This window comes from Crocodylus porosus, unplaced genomic scaffold, assembly GCF_001723895.1.
Source record: "Crocodylus porosus isolate Cpor-Errol unplaced genomic scaffold, CroPor_comp1, whole genome shotgun sequence".
In the NCBI taxonomy this organism is placed as follows: Eukaryota; Metazoa; Chordata; order Crocodylia; family Crocodylidae; genus Crocodylus; species Crocodylus porosus.
The window spans coordinates 71635562-71662288 of NW_017728918.1; the positions used below are offsets into that span (position 1 = coordinate 71635562).

At 39.4% G+C, this 26727-nt stretch overlaps 1 protein-coding gene across 3 annotated transcripts in view; it reads right to left on the reverse strand.

The window, feature by feature from the left end:
* Positions 1-26727, reverse strand: part of MAP3K7 (mitogen-activated protein kinase kinase kinase 7) — a 92156-nt gene that overhangs the window by 34910 nt on the left and 30519 nt on the right. The window contains exons 2-12 of one of the 3 annotated variants that reach the window (XM_019537762.1): positions 21379-21489; positions 20451-20516; positions 19462-19507; positions 18685-18823; positions 17427-17551; positions 13644-13772; positions 12561-12691; positions 11279-11360; positions 9301-9452; positions 7569-7731; positions 3779-3859 (exon numbers count right to left, since the gene is read on the reverse strand). In XM_019537762.1, coding sequence (XP_019393307.1) covers positions 3779-3859; positions 7569-7731; positions 9301-9452; positions 11279-11360; positions 12561-12691; positions 13644-13772; positions 17427-17551; positions 18685-18823; positions 19462-19507; positions 20451-20516; positions 21379-21489 — 1225 coding nt within the window. Of the gene's footprint in view, positions 1-3778; positions 3860-7568; positions 7732-9300; positions 9453-11278; positions 11361-12560; positions 12692-13643; positions 13773-17426; positions 17552-18684; positions 18844-19461; positions 19508-20450; positions 20517-21378; positions 21490-26727 lie in introns of those variants that run through there. The other 2 variants (XM_019537764.1, XM_019537765.1) reach the window with 2 other exon arrangements.

Below are 26727 nucleotides of genomic sequence, written 5' to 3' on the forward strand. Positions count from 1 at the left end.
AAAAAAAATCTTTTAATAAAAGATCTAAACAAAAAAAAGAATGAGATTAAAACAGAATGTATATAATCAGAACCTAAGAATGACAGATATAATGTATAGTTCAGTGGCATATTATGTAACATGGAAAGTTAAATAAAAACAGACTGTTGACCAAAGAATTTATGTATTGCATATGTTGAGAGATTCACTTAGGATTTCAATGAAAATATACCATATGCATTCCGTGGTCAATGCTGCCACTAACACAATATAAACTTAAATGTAAGGACCAAGTCTAAATAATAAATCATTATATTGATTGTTTACTGCAAAATATTGCCTAGGAACTCCTCCATCTATTACTTTGTTTGCTGAGTCTCCAGTGTATTTGCCTTCTTCATTTTTCCAACCCATTTTATTCTTTTCCTTTTTTTTTCTACCTGCTTGCCTGCCTTTTCCTTTCTCTCATTCCAGTCTCACTCCTCCTTGGTGTTCTTTTATCCCATTTCTTCTTTTTCTTCTCTCTCCTTTCACTCTCTTTCCTCTTATTGCACTGTATTCCCTCCTCCCTGCAATTTAACTCTCTCCTCAGTACTTTTTTCTTCATATTGTTCACCACCTTATCACACTGTACCTTCCCCAGGTGAATGGCTTCTCTCAGTCTCCTGCCTTCTTGCTGCAAAATTCTTACACAAATAATCTCTGCCCATACCATTTAGAGAAGTGCTTCCTATTCTCAAAAAAAAGTTTTGCACCCTATTGTCTATATTTGAAGAAACAAGACACTCTTTCCACTGATCCGATTTTGACCTATTTTCTTTCTTGTTTCTTGCTGCTCAAATTCTCTTCCTTTATTCACTCTCAGATGCACCTCCTTTTGTCAAAACAGTTCACAAACTTAGATTAATTTAGGTGTTCCTGAGTAATATACAGCCACTATAACCCCCCCACCATAAAAATAGCTTATATGAAAATGGTGTATATAAAACACTGAAGAGTTGCCAGTGCCAGAAGGTATAGTTAGAAAAAATAGTATTCTCCAGAAGTCTTGCTGCTTTTGCCTACTTATCTTTATTAAGTTCTCTGCAAAATATAGTTTAATACTTGATTTAAAAACATGTATTTATTAAATCTCTGAGGATCTAATTGTTTAAAAATATTGATTTGCACTGCTTATGCCTGCATTCTAAAATAAAATTTTGAGAACAAGAAGTGAGTTTTACACATTAACCTAGTTATGCACACACTGGAATATCAACTACCTAAGATATTAAATTGGAAATGAGTCATGCCAATCTATTTTACTATTGAGTTAGCTTTGTGTAATAATGGCAAAATTAAACTTTATGAATTTGAAATGTCAGTGTCTTGAAATCTATACTCAAACAAGGTACTTACAAATTTTGAGGGTGGAGAAAACATTACATATCTGTACCCTGCAAACAGTGGCTTGATGGACTATATATTGCTGATTGTTGGTCTAGATCACTTTCCCCTTCTCCCCTTTCTACATCGCTATTAACATTTGCTCTCTCAATCATACAGTACCACTTGGACTTGAAAGATTTGTGAAAATATTTGCTTTCTGAGCTGTGATTTCATGGTAGTTATTTCAGAATTCTGGCATCCAGATTATCTGCTTCCTCCCCAAGCCAGAGCTTACTGAGTTCTGTTTCCATCTTATTCCCATTTCCATATCCTCATTAACCATGACCCACTGCATCATTTCTTAGTGAAAACAAATACAAAACATTCCCTAAGATTTTGGGCTGTATCTATAGTACCTTTAAATGTCTATCCCATGCTCACTGCACAGTTACCTATCTTCTTCTGTCTTTTAACTTTGCTATTTGTTTTAATATTCTTTGCAAAATCTATAAGGGGGCTTTTTTTGGATGGGATGCAAAATTAAGTTCGTCTAACTACTTATGGTCAATTAAGAATCTGTAACTCTTGTACAAAAAAGCAGGGGTGCTGGTCCTTGTACCTAGCCAAATTCTAGTTTGGCCAGCTCTATTCTGCATTCTCACTATGGAAAGTTCCTCTGAAAGGTTTATTTGAATAACTGATATATCTGAAAAGTTTCTGACCATTTCCCAAAGGGTTACATAAGGATATTCTAACCTAGAGAGTACTGTATTTCAGAGGTTTGCGATCGGATCTGTACGTCTATTTTATAAAAAACTTTTGGCTAAGAATTATTCAAATTATATTGCTATTAATAATCTTACTAAATACCTCAGCTGGAGGAAATCTGAAAAGAAAAAGAAGAAAAGGTAGTAAAGAAGCAAGCCTTTAAAAGATTTAACCTACCAAAGCCTTTTTGAAAAGGAAGAGTAAGGGGAAGAGAGAGTAAAAAAAGTATGTTGGGGCTGCCATCTTGAGGTCTTCAGTGGAAAACCTGACTGCACTGCACTGCAACAATCTGCAACTCAGTATTTCTTAAAGATGAAGAAAGTAAGCTGGAATTTAAGCTTTTTTTTTACTTCACCTTTATTTCAATTACCCAAAAAAGTGTACTGGAGTACATTTACATAAAATTAAAAATATGGGCTGAACTTTTAACATAACAGAGTTATGAGTATGATGCTGTCATATGTCTAAGTAAGTAACTTCATTCCCCCTCTTTGCCTCCAGTTGGCCTGCAAAATCCTAAAACCAAATCATGATTCACTTTTTAAATTCTAATAACTCATCTGGTGAATTAGATTTAAGTGCTCTGTGGCTGCTCTCTGCCACTACACACAATCAATCCTTTCCAGCAATTTTAATAATCAGAAATAATTCACTTTTGGCTGAAATATAAATTCTGTAAATTACTGACTTTACAGGTGCTTATTTGTTATGCAAATAAGTACATAGTGGTATAACGGCACAGAGTTTTGTGAGCTTTATGTCAATGCATTTTGGCACCGTGTTAACAGATTTTAAGTGTTTCTGTCCCTGCAACTTTCATTCTACCTTCCCCATACAAACCCACTAACATTTCTGTTTATAGCAACAGGTTATATTATTGGAGATCTAAAAATTTAAATCTACATAGCACTGCTATTTCATATATAATCATGTAAAAGTGATATGCAATACAGATTTCACCAAGCAACCTGCTTTGCATACATTTTAATGAGAAAAATCTGTCTACTTTTATAATTTAATATGTATGTTGTACAAACGCCTTCTCAGAGAAAATAAACTATATTTAAGCGCACAATTTTTACTGATATACATATGACAGTACCCAAAAGGAACACTGGCAGTCGAAAGAATGTTGCAAAAAGTTGGGGAGCATGCTTAATAGTGGGCTTTGAAAGTTACTATATTTATTAGAAAAAATATTTGTAGCATGTGTATTTTAATATAACATGCCCAACACACATGCAAAGTCATCTAATACTATCTAAATGATTTTTCTTCTGCTAATACTGTATATATTTATAAAAGCAGATGCGACTGTGACCAAGGCTGTATGAACCACTGGACAAAGTTCATCTCAATTTTAAGCCCACTTTTCATTAGATGAGGGATATTATAATAAAACACTGTACCGTATAGGCTTGGTTTGGAAATTTGTAAGTAAAATAGTCTAAACCAGGAACCTCAGTCCAGCCAGCAAGGGCATATTCCTATCTTTGAGAGAGAAGCAAATGAGAGTGGCAAGTTCTTTTAAATTAAAAGATGATGGAAAATTTTATTGTATTGTCTCCACCTATGTTATATGTCAGAGCAAAAAGTATTTTTGAAAATCTGATCATTATCCCAGCATCTTAGCCAATAGGCCCATTCACCTGGTCTGTGATACCTGGTATGATGATCTCAGGGACATCCAGAATGTTGCCAAATGAAGCAGTTTTACGATGGCCTCGTTTAGGCTTGGAATAGGCTGAAAAAATACACATATACAATACACATGCAAACAACTACAATGGTAACAGCAAAATTATTAAAAATATATCACACTGCAATTTTCATATACTTTTGTTAAACTATATTTCATGCAAAACATCATGCAGAATAAACTGCATAGTCTATTCATGCTTACAAACAGTTAAGCAATTGTTAAAAGCAAACACAGAAATAGCTGTCAATACGAACACAATATAATTAGTTGTAGTTAGCAACACAAAACTCAACAAAGAAAGCAGCATGGCAATGAGGAAGGGAAAGCTAAAAATGTAATTATAAGAATGCAGGACAAATTTGCTTGTTCCACTTCACCTGCACATTAAATATATATATCCCTGATTATTTTAGAAGTTACACATTGCCTCTGTAGTTTTGTTTTAGTCTCAGACATATACTGGTTTATCAAAAAGTTTACGTTTTCAGGTTGGATGTTTCATTTCCATAAACTGTAATTGCCTGTAAAGTAAAATCTAAACAGTGTCAAAGATGTCTGCTTCATTACCAGATTTGAAGGATTATTTCTGTCTTGTATATGGGGTTCTATGAGTGAATGCTTTTTACTTTGAACATTCTGGGCCAACCTACATACTCTAGAGCAGGGGAGCCAAAGCTGTGGTACATATATCCATGGGGGTATGCAAGACATCTCTGGGGGTATGCAGGAGAAAGTGCGTAATGGATTAAATTTTTATTATAATAGTAATTGGAATTTAAGGAGTTAAAATATAAAATGTATGTTGATAGGGGTACACAGGCAGCTGGTAAATCTGGAAGGGGGGTACACAATAAGAAAATGTTTGCTCTAGAGGAAAGTGCACTGTTTCATAAACTTATGAAATTAATGGAAAAAATTCTTCATGCTAAAGTAGAAATGTTTATGGATTGCAATCACATTAACAGTATAAAATAAACCTATAAGTGTTCCTTTTGTCTCTTGAGGCTGGAGGAAGAGGTGGTAAAACTCAGGGCCTGTATTAAGATTAAATATAGAACTCCCATTAAAATGTGTGTGAATCTCTCTCCCAAAGCAGACTGTTGTAGCATATTTTAAGTTAATACACACACATGCACCAAAAAATCCAAAAATATTTGACACGAATGTGTGCTATCTGATTTGTTTCTATGGCAAGTCTAATGATAGGTGGAACAAGAAGATGAGGCAATTCTTAAAATATCGTTTCAATTATTTATTCTTGACAATACCCCTCTCCACTTACCAATCCAATTTCTTTGTTCGGTATCTCTATGTTTTGTCCTCTGAAACAATAACTAACCAGATAAAGAAACTGGTATTTTAACTCTAACCAACAAAATTCATGAAAACATGTTTAAGATGATGTTGAACAGATTTTTATCAGCCTGGTGCTGACTGACGCAAATTCTGCTTTCCTGTTACACTTGGCTTAGTCCAAATGAACTTTAGACAAGAGAAAGGCAGAGGGTTGTTAACTTTAACATACACTTAGATAATTATTTCTAGTTGTATCTAGAATTTAGTTAAGACAACAACAAATGGGGAAAACTGCAAGCTCCCGTGGATAAGAACCAGGGTTAATTCCATTAATGTTAAATGAGTTGCATTCGTTTTTATACCAGTGAGGGCTTAGAATGGCCCAGCATTTTTAAAAAAAACAACAAAAGCAGACTAAGTATGTACTAGGGATGTAAATATCATTTAAAAAATTATCCATTTAACCATCTCTAATTATATTGGTTAAACAGTTAACTGATAATACAGCAGCTTGGACACAGCTGCTGCTGGAAGCTGCTCTCCAGGCCCTTTGCCCAAGGAGGAGGCGGCGGCGGCAGTGGAAAGCTCTACCAGACCACACAGCCCACATGAAACTTTCCCAGCCTGTTGCAGCCCCTGGTGTGCTGATTGGGAGGGAGCACTTTTCAATGAGCAGCTAATTGTTCAAGTGAAAAGTCATTGCTATGCTGCTGTTTTCCTCTTTAACCTCATAGGCTATGGGTACTGGTCCCCTCTCACCCCTCCCCTTCTTCTTGCTCCCTTCTTCTACCTGCCCTCCCATGTTCTTTATTCCTGAGGCACCATTTCTCTTTCCCACCAGACTGAGCCGCATACTAAACATTAACTGGTAATGCATTACCAGTATAAATATACTTATTGTTTAAACGTTTAACCTTTAATGCCTCTATTAAGTACGCAGTTGCCTTTTGTGCTGGTGAGACCTTCCATAAATGTATACTACAGGTTGAGGGTGTTAGAGAACTGACTGCAGCATTGAGTCCAAGAGTAAATAAATAAACCAGAAGCCTTGGAAGCACTCTTATTTTAGACCAGGGGTGCTCAACTTCCAGTCCACAGGCCAGATCAAGCACTGAGGCCATGTTGTGGGTTTCTCCACAGGTCGGAAAATTTGTCAGCAGGGTACTGGTGGCAGCATTTATTGCAGCTATCCTGCTGCCAAATTTCAGGACCTGTGAGGAGCCTTGCAAGCAGGATGCTGATATAGTGCACTAGATCGCACTGGTGCACAGGGTCAAGTCTGAGCATGGCTGGATAGCACCTGTGGACTGACCTTGAGTGCTGCATTGGCCCAGTACCACTCATCTGGCCCCTAGGACCAGGAGGTTGAACACCAGTGTCAGACTAAGCTCTTCAGGGAATGGTAACATGGCATCCTATACATCACAAAAAATCTTTGGAGGTTGCCACGATAATAAACACAATAAAAACCAACTGCTTTTCAGCTGTTGTGAACAAATCAGAAGGTTAAGCATATTATAAAAAGTGTTACCTTATTATTCCCAATTTTCTAAGTAATGGAAAACTATTGGCTCACTAGGGTAAGGTCTGACCTCATGTAATTTGTTTGGATTCTCTAAATCGAGAGCTATAGTCAATAAAAATGTCTTTTTCATAGTCACATGAAATATAAATGTTTGCAAACAAGCTAACTAGCTATGAAGAGGGACTAAGTGTCTGGTTGCTAGGCACAGTGAAACACTATCTATAATTTGCTTATTTGGAAAAAACACCCACACAAATACCTACATGGTATTTTCACCATGTAATTCTGTGTTTGTGCCTGCATCCTAAACTTGCATCAAAGACCCACCACATAAAAGAAAGACTACTACCTGAAGCAAACCTGGTGAAACACACGGCTAAAACACTTTACTTTTTAGTTTTAAGAAGAAACTGAAAGATTATCTTTGTACCTAGTCTTTTCTTTAAGGTAAGTACAAAACTGAGCATCTAGATATTTTCTCTGAAAAGGTATTTTTCAATTTACTTTAAAATAATAATAAAGTAATTTATTTAGAAATAGTACTTTAAAATCATTATTGCATTCCAAAATAATTGAATGTTGTATCAAGTGAAATGTAATTTTAATAATAAAAAATAAGAATGGCAAGAGCATACCATCCATTCAGAAGCAGGGACAAACTTTTACTTATGAAACAAGGCTGATATGTAACAATCGAATAAAAAAAACCCAAATTTTTGTTTGTAGCCAAAAGCCCAAATGTGAAACAAGTAGATTGCTTCATATCAACTCTGAAACAACAGACATACTGTAAAAATAAAGAATCCATGCAAGTCTCAATTCCTGCCCATTTTCTTTTAATGAAAAAAAAAAAAGACTTAACAACAAACCTCGAACAAAAATATGTACATTTGGAAGCTCCCCCCACTCCTTTTTTAAAATTTTTTTTACCTGTGGTAGCAGCAATTCTTGCTTCTATTTCAGACATGTCGGCACTCATTCTCTTAGCGCCTTCCCCTGAAACAAGGGTTGACTGTGGTCGTCCACGAACATCAGACAAGCTCTCCACACTACTTCCACGAGATGGAGGTAAACTTAAACGACCAGGGTCACCCTGTAAAAACAGGTGTCACACTTAAAAGAAAAAAATGTTTCTAGACAACCCAAGAACTGATTTTTGAGCTTACCTCTATATTTAGAGCAGACTGATAAAGAACCATGGCGAGGGAAAAATTGTCACTATATTATGCAACAAATATTTTCAAAATGCCACAATTTTTAAAAATTAACCTTTCCTTTTTTTTTAAAACAAAACCAACTTAATTACTGCAAATGTATAAACTGAACTAAATGAGTTGCATCAATGGGAAAAGAATTAGGACAATGCTGAACCATAATGATTTTTCTTTTTCTAGCTTACCCAATACTCAGTTTTATATTTTCTTACTTTTTCTCAAATACCAATCTTTTGGTCTCAGTACTAGCTTAAGATAAGGAGTTCTAACAGGTAAATCTGATACTTTATAATAAAAATAATTCCTCTCATCCTCAAGTATGTTGAATTCAACTTTCATTGATCATGTATTATTACTAGAGATCCCCAATTTATCTTCTTGATATTATTTGTAATTTCATATAAATCTTTTGCATCCACTCTTATCCTTCTCTCATTTAAACTTTCTTTCAGATTCTCAGTTTTGAGAGGAAAAAAAGGCACTCCATCGTACCAAGAGTGCTCAACCCCCAGCCAGTGGGTCAGATTGGGCTTCCAGTGTTGTGTCATCTGGCTTGTGGGATACCACACAGATCCAAAATTTTCAGACCCACGGGGAGTCCTGTGGGCTAGATAGTGTAGTACCGGGCCTAATCCTGGCACACAGAGCCAGGTGGTACAGGACTCAATTCCAGCTTGTGGGGCCTGATTCTATCATGTGGGGGCAGTATGGGATCCCAGAACCCAACCCTGGCACACGGGGACCAAGTGAGGCTGGGTGGGGCCCAATATTGGTGTACAGGTACAGGCAGTGCAAGGTCTGATCCTGGCACACAGGGCCTGATCCAGCCCATGGACTGGCCTTGTACCACTCATCTGGCCCAGAGGGCCAATAAATTGAGCACTACTGCTGTATACAATGTTAGATTTTAGGGGGTTGGGAGGGTGCCCTCTGAAAAAAAAATGGACAGCTTCCCTTTGGTCATTTTTGTGCCCTGCCTGCCTCTGCTCTCTTGAACAATCTACTTTGCTCCTTGCACTTCGTACCATCTACCATGGACATGCTTGAGAGCTGGCTGGAGCTCTAGTCTACCTTAACTCAAGTACCTTCTGGAGAACCTTGTTTTTCCTTCTTTTAGTAGAGGCCAGGATCTCCCAAGGTGACTACTGGTACCTTTCCTCTCCTTGGAACTCCATCTATGGAAGACAGCTATGTCTGCTCAACATTTCTTTTATAAGGAAAGCTACGCAATAGCTTGTACCAGGAAAACTGTTTCTCTACAACAACTGCAAATGAAGAAACAGCAGATCTCCATGGATCATTAATAGATGCAGAATAGTTTGAGTTCCTGTTATAAAAATCTGTAGGTAAGAAGTTTTCCATCCTATTATAAAACCATATATTTATTTTTTTAATTCAGCTAATACCAGTATCATCCTTAAGGCCCAAGATTTTACTGATTTGCTTACTGGCTGCTTTGCTGCATTTTTCATTTGCTGGGCTAGTTTTGATTCTAAGCGTTTAATGGTATCATTGGTAGCAGTTCCTTGAATGTCAGCAGGTTCCATGTTAGCATCACTCTTGTTACTAGTGTTTGTAGACGTGATGTCCATGAATGAGCCTATAAAAAACAAAAGCATTTTTTGTATTTAATGAAGAATTCACTTCTCTTTGAAAAAAGACCAAGTCAAAATTCAATTCTTTACTTAATCATTCAGTATTTCCTGCTTTTTTATATTAACTTTTTTGAATGTTTTGATGAAAACAAATTGCAACCTCACAATAATTCACTTAAATACCATATTTACTCAAATACAAGACAACCCCCAGTAAGTAGATTTGACACACAGAAAATTTATCAATTTATTATAATTTTCCATGTACGCAATCTTATTATTGGAGGATCATCTTCAACTCATCCCCCACGCTACTGCAGGTGGGTGGGGAGAAGCGATGAGAGGGGGCAGTACTGGGGCAGGTGGTGTGGGACAGACAGTGGGGGAGGCAGTAGGGAGCAGGTGGTGTGGAGGTAGTGAGGCAGGTAGTGAGAGTGGCAGGCAGCTTGCCCCCTGCTGCTGGCCCCTCCACTTGCCCCCATTGCGCTTGTCCCTGCCCCCTGAAGCCTCTGCTTGCAGATTTCTCTTTCCCCTGTTCCCCCCTCCATGCCGCTTCTGCCACCCACAGCCTCACACCTTCCTCCTATCTCTCGCCAACCTCGCTCAAAGTCATTCTCACCCCACCTCCCCACCTTACCTTTGCTCTGCACCAGCAGGCTTTGTCCCTACTGCAGCCCAGGGTACAGAGCATGGCTCTAGCCTATCCCACAGCAGTGGGGCTGGAATAGCAGTGCTAGCTCTGTACCACTGCTAAGCTGTGCTCTGTACCCCACGTTGCAGCAGGGATGGAGCTTGTTAGTGCAGAGCAAAGGTAAGGAGGAGAGCAGCAGAAGGGAGAGACAGGGAGAAGCAGCAGAGAAGGGTGGGGTAGGTAGGGCTGCAGGGGAAAGGAGTGGCAGGGCATGCAGAGGCAATGGAGGTGGGGTAGTTCTGGTTCAAGCTCCTTCCCCCCTCCTTTGTCCTATTGCCTTGTGCTGGATTGTAAGGTGAGGGGCACCCCTCCCTCCCTATGTCAAATGGGGGAAAATCCCAGTTTAAGACTATGACTGAACATGTTTTGCTCATCATCAGAGGTGAAGTTCAAAATGAATCCTACTGGATATTTTTTAAAATGACAGACATTTAAAACTACTTTTGTTTAACATATATTTTAAATTCTTGTGCTACACATGCTTTTTGCAGTCTGGCAAATTGAGATAATTTAGTATGTATTCTTAGCTTTCAAGAATTTCTGCCATTAAATTTTCAGTTAATTTTTACATTTTTAACTAGCTTAACATGCAGAATAAAGTTACTTTATGCACAAGATAAATTTTAGAGAGGAAACACTAAATCTTTTATAGGACGCAATGTTAGTACATCTGAACCATTTCCACTTTTTGTCATCACAATGGAATTCTATCCTACATGCAGCACTGAATAGCTATTATGACCTTCCTAGTAATCCCCTAGAGATCTAGTCATAAGAAAGAAAATCTGGGAGATAGCTGCTGGAACCCAAATAACCTTCTGGAAGAAAGGGAGACAATATGCCTTTGTGGACTGAAGCACCTTTAAGTGTACACTCTTCGCAAATGTGGAGACAGGAAAGTGGACTTGGATGGATCAAAAGCTTAAGGGGGCAACCTTTCAGTACGGTTATTTGGTATGAGACCTTTGAACAAGGCAAAGGACTTAAGTAAAGGTCTGGTATTTTGGAAAGGAGATTAGCTCTTTTCCCCATTGCAGTTCAAAGTTAGTACAAGTCTATGCTTTATAAACTAACCCTATGCCATTTTCCTTTAAACGTAAAAAGGAACGAACACTTTTTCTTCCATTTACCCTGGCATACCTGTACTAGTGGCTGAGTTGCTTTGGCCTTCATCTGAATACTGACAAGGATATTGAAGAGGTTCCTGAGTTCCTGGGAAGTACTGCGTAGAAAGGAATTGTAAAAGTATTAAATGTAAAATGACTAAAACTTCCAGAGTATGTACAGTAGCTGTAAGAGTATCAGGCACTTCAATAGCTCCTAGTTGTCTAAATGGATGCACAAAAGAAAACAACAGTTAGGCTATATGTCATGCTACTTAACTACTTAGCTGCTGATGTTATTACTCCAGCTGGTTCTGCAAGTTTTTGCTTTTTAGTAATTCCCCAAAATGTTATTTTTAATTGCCCCAAAGCAAATTTCTCATTATAGACATCAAAGAACTGCAGCCCTAAAAGGCCCTGTTGAGGCACAATCAAGCATATGCAGTCTACCTCCAACATGTTTATCCAATCTGTTTTTTTCAAATCTCCAGTGCAAACTTTAGAGATAAGACAGTATGATGGAAGCCACAAACAACTGCCCGATTAAGTCCAGTAACATTTAGCAAAAGGACAGAATGATATCTAAACTTTGCTGCTAGATTATTACAGAGTTTTGGCAGAAAGGAAGGGGATAATATTTAAGGTAATACTGCAAATAAAGGAAGAACTTTTAAAAAATTTAGATTTCAGCTAGTCAGTCTTGTTCACCTGCAGTCAGTGTAAAATTGGGTTAGTAGATATCAGAGTGATATGAGCTCCATTCAGCAAAGTATGTTCAGGTTGGTTTAACTAATAATTTGAAACTTTTCAAATTAATTAACAAAAAACAAATGAACAGTAGAGCTGTTCTTTAGGGCTACAGTTTTTTTTTTTTTTAAAGGAAATTACAGGTGAAATAACACTGATAAGCACTATATACAAAGATAAGCAATATATCCTTCTATAGCACCTGTTCCTGAAGACTGGACAATTACAGCCTTTTTTTTTTTTTTTTAAAAGAAGCTATTGTTGAACCTGGAAATTACTGTGACTGTACACACATCGGTGCTGGGAAAATTGCTACAGAAACTACAGAAGTAAAACTTCTGAATAACTTTAACGTTGCAGGATCAAATTAGCATAGATCCTGTATGGGTGCAGAGCAGATAGCCTGTTTGAGCAGCTTTTAAGTTGCATTTAACAAAAACCTTTATACAATGAAGATCTGTTATAGGCATACATTGAATAAAATAACAGAGGCCTTTTTAAACCAGTATTACAACTTAATAACCCATAGTAAGTGCGTTATTTAAAAACTGGAAAAACAAAAAAAGTTATACCCGCATCAAGTGTGTCATAATTTTGACAATTTCTTCCATGGAAGGTCGTTGTGAGGGATCTTTAGACCAGCACCGGGTCATTAAACTCTCAATAGGCTTGGGTAAATTTTTGATCAGTGGTGGCCGAGTACCTATAAGTAAAATGAGTAACTTCTTTATTGAACCATTCTTGGAAATTCTGTTACTATATAATATGTTAACATCTTTGTTGCTGAAATACTTGGCGGGTGAGTCTACACATGCAAATAATGTAGGAACAGTCTACTCTAGAGTAAACTACTTTAAACTGTCCCAGGCACATGTCTACATATGCAGGGACATGGAAGCAGATTTGCTGCTCTTAGCAGCAGACTGCTCCTGCTCCCTGTGGCCCTGCATCGGACCTCTGCTGCAGCCAGGGGGAGATCTAGGCTTCCCCTGGATGCTAACTCAGGAGTTGGCAGGGAGCATAGGGCTCGGAGACAGTGGTCTCATGGTGCAGACTGAGACATTGTTCCTTGCCCCTGGGAACTGCCTGCAGCCAGAATGGGCTGTCACCAAAACCTGGGTAGGAACAATGTCCCCCTGTCCAGGCAGCTCCCAGCCCCCACTTCCCAATCATGATTGGGGAGCGGGGGCTGGGATCTTCTTATCATTCAGCCTCAGCTCTGGTGGTAGGGCCCAAGCTCGGAGATCCTTATCATCTAGCCCAAGCTCCGAAGTTGTGGGGCCCAGGCTGGGAGATCCTTATCTCCCAGCCCAAGCTCTGCAGTTGTGGTGCAGATTTGGTGCATATTCTTCTCTCTCAGCCCTAGCCCTGGCCCTGGCCCTGTGGTCTTATCTCCCAGTCCAAGCTCTACAGCCCTGGGGGTGACACTAGGAAATTCTCTCTCAGCCTGAGATGACAGAAAAGAAACAACACCAAAAAATGAGTTGGTTCACAAGTGAAATTATCTAAATATTAATGAGAAAGGTGAATACCCAGAGAAGTATAAAACTATCACTTACTAAATATGGTTTTTTCCAAAATTATTGAGTAAATGGTGCACAAATACACAACTCACATGTACAGGCACCAAAGTAAAATACAAGCTTATAACTCACCATTATGAACAGCCCACATTATGCGGAAAGCTGGACCACCAATCTCATCAAAAGGTTTCCTCCGGGTGATCACTTCCCAAAGAATAATACCCCAACTAAATACGTCACATTTTTCACTGTAATTGCTACCTGAAAGAAATCCATTGATATAATTTGTGTGTCTTCTACAGGATACATGCATAACATAATAAGAAAGACTGGCCCTAACACTTAGTTTTAACTTCAACCTTCATTTTCTATACAACAAACACATTTTTATTTTTAAAACTATTTTTGTTCATACTAATGTAAGATTGAAAACATTTATATTGAAAAAATTTAACTTGAAACTCACTTTTTCTATGATGGTTATAGTAAGTCAGCTACTTTCACGAATATAGCTATCATTTTTGTGTTTAAATACAAATGTCTTTAAATACAACCATCATCATGTTTACATAAGTTTAAACAAATAACTGTCTGATCGCTTACTGCCTTCAGATTTCACCGCTCATTCCCTGTTTGTTATTCTCCATTGTTCTGCTATGCCTAAAATTTAGCTTGTAAATTCTTTCAGACACAAATTGAGTCTTTTCTAGGTTTCTTGATAAGCATATAGGAAACTTTTAGATAATAGAAAAAAAATGAAGAACAAAGCCCAGAGAATAAAAGACTAATAATATCTCTTCTTCTGTAATTATAAGGACCACGCAAGTGCTAAAGTAGACATGATCAATGGATGCAGAGTATAAAATATGTAAAAACAATCAGTTCTATAGCTGTATCTTTTCTGTTCAATGTATTATGCATGAATGACATCAAGAGGCTAATTATTTTTCCTTAGAAGGCGTGCATAAAAAAAAAAAAATCTTCTTTATCTACATTTCACATTATTTCCTTCTACATTATTTCATTATACAGATATACAACAAAGATCAATAGCACATACAGGTTGCACATACACATTCAAATAATTTCAAAGAATTCTCCTGGGTTTGTTTTCTTGATAGAAAAACTTACCTGGAGATACCCTAACAGACATTTGAAAGCTGATGCCCTGAAAAACAGAGAGCTTGTAGTACTGATACTGTACAGACAGGGGGTCCCTGTCCACACATCTCACTAAGTTCTCTAGGTTTCCTCAGTTTTACCGGGAGACAGAGGACAGCAGTGCACAGGGCAGCTCTAATCAGATAATCCAGACTACTCAGGACTGGCCTGTACAGCACAATGTGTGGACTGTGAACAGGACATGTTCTTTTTCCTCCTCAGCTGCTGCAGCAGAGTCCAGTGAGTGACACACTCATGGGTAGGTAGAAGAGAATGTACAGATATATGCTCTCCCAGAAGAAACTCTTCTGGGAGTGATTTAAACCTGCTTGTATCTGGGTTATTTTTTCTCTTGCACTGGACATTTTTGCCCTGGGAGAAAAATTCTGGACGTTTGTACACTCATGGTTTCTCCTAGGACAGCAGTGACACTGCCAGGAGAAACTGAATGTCTGTACATGGCTGCAGACTTACTACACTTCAGCTAATGCAATCATATCTCAAAAGCGATTTCTTATTGAACAGCTATCACTAAAGGAAATTCTCCATCTAGAACAACATTATTTTAATGTATTTAAAATAATTAAAAAAACAACATTTATAAAACTTAATATTGCAATTATCTGCCTTTTATAATTCTGGGAAGTTTACTGTTGGGGCTCTCTCTCAAACTCTTACCAATATGATATTTAAGAACTGGATATTACTGCATAATAAATAAGGTTAGATTTTGTGGTTGATATATTAAACGTAGTAATAAATACATACAAATGGTTAATAATGCGCTTATTAAATAAATGCTAATACTAAATAATCATATTTCAAGATTAATTTGAAACGTTTTGTCCCAGCAACTCTCACATCCAGTAAATATACTCTCAGATACAAGTATTTAATTCCCTGCAATATGAATGTTTCAATTATATTGCTATATATTTTGGGTAACAGAAGTTTCTCTAAACTCTCGTTAAGAAAAAGGTGAAGGCTTACAGTAATCCCCAAAGCAGGAAATATGAAACTCTGATTTTACATTTCTTCTGGTAATAGCAGGTATGTTGAGGAATTAATGAGTAATTACCATATTTACTTCCATATAAGGCGGTCCCAACCCCCAATTAGTTTATCTTATATTTGCATATGAGGCAGAGGGGGGAGCAGGTGGCTGCTGCAGCTCTGACCCTGGCCCCAAGCTACAGTCAGGCCCAGAGCAGGCTCCTCTTTATTCCCTTCCCCCTGCCCCCTGTTCCCATCAGATGCAGATTGGTTCTGGCTTGGGCTGGGGTTTCTCCAAGACAGGGAGCATATGGAAACTCTTTCACCTACCTGGCCAAGCAACAGCCCTGACTCTAATATGGCTAGGCAAGGCCTGTGCTTCCATGTGCTGTACTCTGAGACAGAGCAGCCTGAGCAGTGTCTGTCAGTAATGGGAGTGGGTGGAAGAAGCAGAGATTACAGAGTTGGGGGGGGCCGTGGGGAGCAGGGGATGGAGGAAGGCTGCAGGGGGAAAGAAGTAGGCAGGGCAAAGTGATCACCTGACTCTCCCCCTGCCACTGTTGCCCCTGTTGTAGAGCCGGGGAGGCGGGGGGAAGGGGAAGGAGACAGGGATGGGCGAAGAATTCAAGACAACCCTCCGATACTTATATATTTCCAGATGTAGAATCTAACAGATTTATAAATTTTCCATATACAGAATCTAATTATTTTGGGGAGTCATTGTATAGCATATTCAGTGTCACGTTATATTTGAGTAAATGCAGTAATAACTAAATGTTGAAGAAGAGGTGATTGGCTAAAATAGGGTCTATTGATAACTTGTAGAGAAATGTGAAAAGGCAGTGGTCGCCTATACTTTCTTTTTGCCTATAGCTACCTAATACTGCAAACTGTAAATTTCTAATAATTTGATGCCTTTATAGAAAACTAAATTTACTATTCAGATCTCCAGATGAAATCTACAACAAAATCCACAAAAAACACTTAAGCAAACAAATTTTCCCTCATTCTTCTGACTTGCTGAAAAGAGGCTGACTATTTCCCTAGAAAAGATGCAACAGCTACACATACCTTTGATCATCACTAGACTTTCTTAGCACACACATTTACAATTATTTATGGGGTGGAAGATGATGCGAACTGAAGCTCAAGGGAAAAGGAAAAGAACAACAACAAGAAAGAAAAAAGGGAAGAGTAATAAAAGTAGTAAGTAGTTAAAGATACAGATGCAGTGACAGGGAACTCTGAAGACTGAAGCCAAATAGAATATGTGGTAAAAGGAATGATATTTTAATGCTACAAGAATCTAAGGTTATTTCTGAATCTCAGAAACCATATTATACTGGGAAAATACTAATATATCCACAGTAAATTTTAGGCATGTTACACTTACTACCTTGAGACAGACATCATCTTGAATTGACTATTTAAGTCAGCCCAATAAAGATGTATATAACATTACCAGTACAAATCTTTACGTAACTGGAGGCTGCTTAATTTTAACACAACCCCAGGTTTACTACTACAGGCCATCCAGTTTAGCCATTTGTCGAAGTAAAATATCAAACCTTGACATATATGTGAATTTCTTTCATATACATATTTGGATGGCAGGTTTGAACCCTAATTTTCAAATGAAAGTAAAAGGCTATTTCTGACCATGGTCATTCCTTAAGTCCTATTCCTATAAAACTTAAAACTCACTCAAAATGTCCTTAAGTAGCAAGTACATAAAGTCAAGATCATAAGTTACTTTGTTACCTTCAAAAACTTCAGGTGCCATCCAAGCAGCACTTCCCTTATTGTTGGTCATGTGTGTTTGAATATCACAGGCCGTACCAAAATCACAGATTTTTAGAACCGTCCCCCCAGCTACCAACAGCAAGCTGTCAAGAAAACCCCAAAATTAAACAATTTAGTAGTCTGGTAATAAAACATCACTATTTTAGCCATTCGTTAGAACGAATCTTAAGGTCTTGATTCCCAATACTTTTCTTTATAATAAAGTGCCCTTACCATTCCTTTACGTTGTATTAGTGATTTATCTAAGTATATGGACTACTTTTAAATTTAAATGCATGCTCCACAAAATAAAGTAATTTACTAATTATTTATGCTGTGGAATTTTATACACAAAAATAGTTTTTTAAGGAACAGTTATATCAATCAACTAAGCATCCAAGGGTGATAAAATCATTCCGATGCTTGTTCACCAACATTTTGTATGAGCTCAAAAGACAGAAGGCCTGTCATCATGGCTGATCCCTTGCCAGAAGAAGAATGACCAACACACTCAATAGGACTACCTCACAACCTTTTCTTCAGATGAAATGGATAAATAAACAAGCAATCAATGATACTATGTATCAGAATTTGGGAAGGAAGAAAGACTCAAACCCCCAGGTCCTTTGCTTACAAAGGAAGAACACTGGTAGTAGATATCAAGTCCTTTTTTAAATGTTCTTGTTTGGTAAAACTGTTGTAATGAAAAATCTACTTCCATGATGTGAGAATTGGATTAGGATGCAAGAACAGGAATAGGCTTTATTTCTGTGTAGGCTTAAAACAGACATCACATTTCTCCTCAGAGAAAGCCTTTTGTCTTGGGATCCTACAGACATACAAGCCTATTTTCCCACTTTCAGTACCTGTGAAGTTTGCAAGATAAGATGTGCTAATACTTTTTCACCAGGAAAGTCACAGCTTATTGCTGTTAACTGGCACTAATTTCCGGGATAAGCTACAGGGTCCAAAGGGCTGTGCAGCTCTTCTGTCCCAGGTTTTGACTTGGACCAAAAAGAACTGCCTCAAATGAGATGTCCATTTTTAGCCAGTGATAAGTACACTGTCAGTGGTACACAAAACAATGCCTTTAGATCAGATCACACTGAACTTATTAGATGTAAACTATCATTTAAAGGCTCCATCTGAGCCCAGTGCAAGTAACAAATTATGAGAGACCCAATTCTAATTTACAAGGGTAGGGAGAGAGAAATTTAAACACTAATTAGAAACCTACTTTGGTGGTTTCAGGTCCCTGTGAATTAGAGCCTTTGGCTTCATGCTGTGGAGATATGCCACTCCTTGGGAACACTGTAAACACCAACTCATTGCATGTGCAGCAGTATAATAAGGCAGAGGCTCAGCACCATGCAGCACTGCAAAACAGAGACACAAACTAAAAAGAACTTTATTGCATATTACAACAGATACAGTGGAATTAACAGCATACCATAAGAAGCTCTATGAAATGGAAATGGTTATTTACTCGTGCCCTTCAACACTGCTGTTGAAATCTTGCACATATTTTGAGCAACAGAGGTTACCCAAATAGTGATTGCCAAAGTTTTTAAACAGTAATTCCTTAACAAAGGTGTTTAATATACAAAATTCTGCTATGCAAATAACTAGGCATATGATAAAAGAAGCCCATTTTCAGGTATATCTAGCACAATCTATACTAAATGATCATAAAGGGAACTAACAAGAAATGCGGAAGTCAAAAAACTTTCCCTACACCTGAAGAAGGTTGTTTGTGCCCAAGAGCTTGCAAAGAACACTTCTTCCAACTACTTAGTTGGTCTATCCCATTTACTCAAAGAACTTTGTCTGCCTAAGACTTGCGCAAAATTTATAATTTGATACAAAAAAAAAAAATCAGTGGGTTAGAGGAATTTTTAAACTATGCTGGTTATAAAATGTTCTTTAAAATATACATTAAACCAATTTTACATAAAGATTCTTCTAACACTAGTAGTTCAGCTCCAGGGAGACACTATGTTGAAAAGATACTCACCATTGTATAGAGAACCTCCTTCAGCATACTCCATAACAAGACACACCTTTGGAGGGGAGGGGACAAAAAAAATAGGGAAGTTTTAAAGTGCAATGTAGGGGCGGACAACAGGTTTTGTCATCTGAAAGAAAAGTTCATTCAGATGAACTGCACTTGTGCCATACCTGAGCTCATGGCACATTTATTTACAAGATGCAGACTCAACTTAATACTTAATTCCCATTAAAGGTTAGGAAAGAAGAAATGATGCACTTTTATATAGTCCCTAAATGCAAAAGTTTCTCTAAAATTACAGTTAGAAGGGATTTACTGCTGGAGTGCATTAGAAAAGATCATCAATGGAGGTTGCTATCTATTATTACATAAAACAAAGGCAAACCATTTAATTAAATACCCCAGACGAGAATAAAATGCATCTGTTACCCTACCAAGCTGCAAATTTCAAATCTGTCCTGTTACTAATACCACTTGGGTATTAGTAGTAGTGTCAACAGCTATTAATGCAGGGCAAATGACAGAAACCTGAGTTCCATTAGTTTCTGAATGAGGAAGCACTGATGTTTCAGTCATATGCATCATCTTTTGGTTCCTCAGTGTAAGGAAGGAGAGGGAAAAGCAACACGATGAAGTGGTAATGCAGGGGTGGGCAAAATGTGGCCTGCCAGGCCATTCTATACAGCCCGCAGGGGCCCTAAAAAATTTAAAAAAGAAATATTTATCTGCCCCCAACTGCCTATCATGTGGCCCTCGATGGCTTGCCAAAACTCAGCAAGCAGCCCTCCACTCAAAATAACTGCCTGCCCCTGTACTAACGGGTATTCAGAAATTAGTTTGGTTTTTTAATTTACCTTTAACATGAGCCTAGCTACTAATAAAGTGACTGCTATTTTACAGCCACAATACTAAATTTTCTGAATGTATTTTTTGTGTTACTGCTTGCTTATAGCATGTTTTATCAAGAGGATCGAGACTGAGGAAATATAGCTTACTGGATTCAGACAGGCTCCGTATAACTTGACTATATTAGGATGATTCACGCGTGACAACTGTCGAAGCTGCAATACAAAAGTTGTATTTTATTTCAAACCATAACCACTCAGAAATTTCCATTTATTCTCAATTTTTATTTTCACATACACAGTTCACATTTAGACCAAACGGTAGAACCGATATTTATAGGAGGGTTATTAGTTTGGGTTATTATTACTGGTGTTGCCCTTAACAAGGGACACTCCATTTTGCAATCTAACAATATTTGTCACAAACAATGACAGTCACTTAATATACTACTCTTACTGGTCAAACTGTGGTGTTTGGTGTTCAACCTTGTTAGATAAAAGTAAGTTAAAAACTTTATATCCCTCCACCGGTGAACTACTGAAAGTATTAATATTTGTAATGTATGAAGTTCTAGAACAGAGTATAAATAAAAAGCACCAAACCTTTGACAGATGTACAGAGAGCCTGCTCTGATACGCTGGAAATCCAGCATGTCAGAGCAGACTTGATTAATCGAGCTGCTGGAGCACAGAAATTAGGCTGCTGGAGAGCATCATGTCACAGGTATCAGCGTCCCCATAAATCCCCACGCTGGAAAAAAAATGGCAGTGGGGTGCTCTGAAATAAAACATGTTCGATAAGCTTTAGTTCAAAGTGCCCCGCTGCCATTTTTCATGTGGGGATGCTAATACATGCGATGCTTGGGCACTTTTAATTAGGATGGCTCACTAGAAGTAGCCAGCCAAGAGCACATGTAAAAATGTCCAAAAGTATTTCAGGTTATAGTCACAATTTTTAAATTGCATCCTTTTTAAAATTATGTCTGCATTTTGACAATGAAGAAAAACAACCAGTAACTGGAAGAAATTCAGGATATAAAAGACACTAGATGCAACCTCTTAAAGAAAAATACTGTACCTCAACAATGAAGGCTTTTCTTTCAGATTCACTTTCTATTTGTTTAATGGCCACATCTTTTCCTCGCCATTTTGCCTTACAGACCACGCCAAAGGCTCCTCTTCCAACAACCTAGATGAAGACAAGGAAAGCTGTAGTGAAAAAGGTAGAATAATTTTGTGACACAGTACTTCAAAAATATTTAACACAAAAGGGATGATGTGCCTTTGACTTAAAATTTTAGTTTAAAGCAATTCCAGGCATATGAAATTGTACAAATTTATAACAGCACTTTAGTTTTACGTAAATAAATAAAAAAAAAGGTTATAATCAAATTAAAGTTCTAGTCCTATTAACGTTGTGCTGAGAGTCTCTCCTAAGTTGCTTATAGGAAAAGATAGGAAGCTACATGCACAAAACACTGCAAATTTAGATATAATAGAAAGGGTTTTTTAAGAAAAATAGCATGGACTAACTTCAGAGGAGAATCACTTAAAAAAAAAAAAAACAACTAGTACAACCATGAGACTGTTGCTTCTGCAAGCTTTGGCAAGTGAAAGCTTAACTTCATAGTATTGAAAGCTTATCTTTTTAGTTACAGAAAGCATGCATGACCTTTGATGATGCGTCTGTAACCAAACATGGATATTCTGAAGTTTATGCTGAAGTTACAGTTGTGGCTGAGTATGCATGTTCAAATTACCAGGAGAATTCTCCTGGTAGAGAAACTTACCCAGAGCCAGTACACAGGCATTCAAATATCGAGGCCCTGAAGAGTGGAGAGCTTGCAATACTGACATTGTGCAGCCAGGGGGGCCTCTTTGCACACATCTCAGCATGCTCTGTAGGCTCCCTTAGTCTACCTGGTAACGGATGGCAGAAGTACATAAAGCAGCCCTGATTGGTCGACTCAGACTGCTCATGATCAGCCTACACTTCCCTGCAGCACGATGTGGGGATTGTGAAAGGGGCATGTTCTGCTCCCTACTGGAGCAGCAGAGTCCAGTAAGTGACATACTGTCTCCCTGAAGGGGAGGGAAGGATGCTGGAAATCTATGTTTTCTTCTGAAAAGTCACAGCATGTACAGACATTCAAATCTCCCTCGCCTGGGCTGCTCCCGTGGTTGCTCTGTACCACCCACCCATGATGAGCGGCAGCAGTCGAGCAGAAGCTGCTACTGGGTACGGAGGAAAAGAAGCTGCCTCCCCCTGCCGTTGACAGTCCTTCTTGCTGCAGCTGCCTGAAGCCTGCACCCAGCCCTGAGCTCCTCCCCACTGCTGGCACTGCTGCCTCTGGATCACCCAGCGGGACACCAGTGGCAGTGGAGAAGAGAGCAGTTCCCCTCCCCTGCGGAGCAGAGGAGCTGTTGTTCTGCTGAAAATGAGCAGGCAGCTGTGTAGCTCTCTAGTCAGGGGGCTGACATGCCAGTCCATCCCCCTTCTCACAATATTTTAATCAACAACTTGGAAGACATTATTCAGAAATTATTATAGATACTGTTATGAGTTGCATGTAACTGGAAGAACTTAGTGAAAATGTGCATTTTAAAATTTCCTTCCATTGTGCGTTTGCCATCATTTTGTAAAGATTAATTTTTTTCTCAGCTTTTCTCTTGATGAAGCAAGCATCAGAACAGCTGAAAAAAATCTGATGTACTTTTAAAAATGACTATATGAAAATAATATCTGAAGTTACTATGTGATATATCAAATGTGTTAAAATGTGCTATATCAGAATTGTTTATCAGTCATTTTTTTAAAAAGCTGACAGCATTCCTTTAATTTAAAAAAATGTTTAATGAAATTCTGCCCATCAGCATGTATAGTTATATGCTGAGATATTTAGAATAATTGGTCTTTGAAAATGTTCATCGTCAGAAACCTACATTTTAGTTATTCCCTCAGAATTTGAGATAACTTTGCTTCAATGAACAATAATTTAAGATTTACTGCTAGAAACATTAATAGCATGATGTAAAGAATGGAAAAAAAAAACTTAGAGCCAAAAGCTAAGCAAAACATCTCTCTCAAGCTGTGTCATGATGCTCACAAGACCCAGGATCTAGTTGATAAGGACAAATTCTGAAACCCAGATGCTCATTATTAAGCAAGTCTGGACAGTTACGAAGTCCATGCCAGGGACAAAGAATTTCCTGGAAAACTTAACTGCAACTATGGAAAAACAAAAACAATGAATAAAAAAGTGTTTTAATAAAATATATGGCAATAAGATGGTTGGCAATATACCATTATTTAGCAACTGCACATGAAATCATCAAGGTTTTACAGTTTGTCACCATCTTGAATTGTACTTCCTAGAAAACAAACTAGTTCAAATCTTGAGCTCTAACACAAAACACACACATGCATTGTATACTGATGCACTGCACACTGATACACTACAGAGATATCAAAGGCAAAGATGGACATTTCAAAATCCCTGTTAGGAAGAAAAACATTAAGTTCCTTGAATTACCAGAAGCACGATGCTGTGTGTTCATCTACATTAGTGGTTTTTGACTTTTTTTAGACCAGGACCTATTTATAAACATTGACGGCTGGTCCTGACCCAGTAAATAGTTTAAATAGAAAACAGGCATTCACTCCCAACCTACAGCTCCCTAGCCCTGCTGGTGCCCCTCACTCCTGACCTACTGCCCCGTTCCTGGGGTGGGAGGGATGTGGGGCATGGGGCTGCAGCTTGGCTGGAGCAGCATGAGTGGGAACCTCCTCAATGGCCTAGAAGGTGGGACCCAGCATGGGAGGCCAGAGAGGGGTGATGAGACTTGTTGCTGTTGCCGCCACTGCCAGGACCGCCACGCTAGTCATGCCACCAGCAGCGCAAGGAGTAACAGATAAGGGGGGGGAGGGGAAAGGGGAGTTTCCCTGCTCTCGCTTCCTTCTGCCAGCTGCTCATGTGCTGGACTGTGGCTATACTCTGCTACTACAGCCTGGCTGCTGCAGCTGCCCCCCCTTAGGCCACCTGCACTGCCTGTCACCCCACCTCTCCTCTGGGATAAGTTGCAGTGTGAGAGGAGTGGCTGTGGCAGGGCCATGGGTACAGCTGAGGCAGGGTGTGCAAGTGGCAGGAGAAGGTGAGAGCAAAGTGCTCCCCCTCCCTCCCAGAGTTTACTCCTCATGCTGCTGGTGGTGCAGTTAGCATGGGAGTCCTGGTGGTGGTGGCAGCAGCAACGAGTCTTGCCACCCCACTCCACGCTGGGTCCTGCCCACTGGGCCATGGAAGTGGCTCCTGCCTGTGCCGGTCTGGCCAGGCTGCTGCTGTGTGCCTACTATGGGTACACAAATCTGGGGGGGAGGGCAGGGATGGGACATGACCCCCTCCCATGCCACCCTCAAACACTGTCTGTGCCCCCCAACCCTGTCCAATGCCTCATCTATGCTCCCCACTTTCCCATAGACTTACCTGCGGGGAGCTGCTCTCCATGGTGCCTGGCTGCCACAGGCACATGTGCACATACACATGCACATGGCTCCCCTTGCCTGATTGCCCTCCTCCCACTCCCCCCAGTCAACAAATAGCCCCTTGCAGGCTGGAACTCTGTTTATTAGTATGCACTGCATTAACATACAATAAAGCCCAAGTAGCACTTATTTTTAAAAAAATGTATGCAACATATAATCCATTTTTAAAGTTTGTTTGTGACCCGTTCATATATTCTTCATAGGTTGAGAAACACTGATCTACATGACACTACACCGGTATGCAGAAATACTTGGGTCAGCTCTAAGTGAGGCAGCGGGGGAACTAGAAGAAGCATTAGTCACATCAACCCAGTACTCTACCCAGCAAATATCACTCCACAGATGCACCCGACCTGGTAGTGCACTATGCTTATGGCTCTACACCAGAGGTCAGCAATCTCTTAGGAGTAATGGGTAAAATTAACTGGGCTTAGTCTGAAGGTGACTTGCTGTTTCTCTCCCACTGCCATCATCAAAGCTTTGTGGGCTAGATAATATTGCTTGGCAGGCTGGATTTAGCTTGTAGGCTGTAGGGTATCAACCCCCAAAACTACTTTGCCTCCAGTCAAGGACCCTTTCATGGCACTGAATTGTGCTCTGCATACATACCCCGTGATACCCATTACAAACCCATGACCAAAAACAATAATAGATCCATTAATATTAGAGGTGAACCAAAACATCGGTCTGATATTGGATCGGCACTGATATAAAGAAAATTGATCAAAGAAAATTGATTGCATTGGAAATCAGCCCAGGCACTCGCCAGCCAGGCTCACCCAGGTGGGTGGTTCCCACTGCTGCACACACCCCAGGAGGGCAGGGGGCCTCCAAAATCTCTATCGGTGCACCCCTAATTAAGATCTTGATGTTCATACTATGATAAAGCAGGACAAAATACTGGATTATATGGCTCTCTATCAATGGAGTCTTGGAAGATCATCTAAAAATAACCACAGGAGTCTGGACAGTTTCTTTATTCTCTGTAAAAGAAAAGGAGTACTGTAGAGCAGGGGTTCTCAACCCCTGGCCCACAAAGCCATGGCATTTGGTTCATGGGGCTTCCCACAAGCTGGGAAATCTGGCAGTGAGGGAGCACTGGCATTTGCTACTGCCACCTCTGCCCCACTACCAAATTCCCAAGTCCTGTGCAGCCAGGTTGGGGCTGGGCCATGTCCCCTTCCCACCTGCACAACTGGATTGGAGCCACTTTTCCACTTGTGTGGCCATACCTAGGCTGGGAAGGCCCCCACATGGCTGGATGGTGCTGGCATGGCTCGCAACTCTGAGCGGCTGAAGGGTGCTGGGATACTTCCCTGCCCCATGCAGCTGGAACGTGCTGTGATGCCACCCCTCCCCACCCTGCACAGCTGGATCAGGCCCCACCATGCCCACTGCACATCCTGGATGGGGCCCACTTGCAAGATCTGGCCCGAGGCAAAAATGTTGAGCACCATTGCTGAAAGCCACAGAGTGCAAGTGCCCCCTACTTTTCCTCTAACAGATTCATAGATTGTTAGGAGCTGGAAGGGACCTTGTAGATCCTTGGGTCCAGTCCTCCTACACTAGGCAGGAAAAGACAACTGGGGTCAAGTGACCCCAGCAAGGTCTGTCCAGTCTTCTTTTGAGACACCAGAAGACAGGAGGGCAATCCAGGCTGACCTGGACAAGCTCAGGAAATGGGCAGATGAGAACCTGATGGTGGGAGGAAAAACCTGCAGCATCCTTATAGGCTCAGCAGTGCTACACTGGCTAGCACTATGGAAAAAAGAGACTTGGGGGTCATCACTGACTGCAAGATGAACATGAGCCTGCAATGCAATGCTGCAGCTAGTAAAGCAACCAAAATGCTGGCTTGCATCCATAGATGCTTCTCAAGCAAATCCC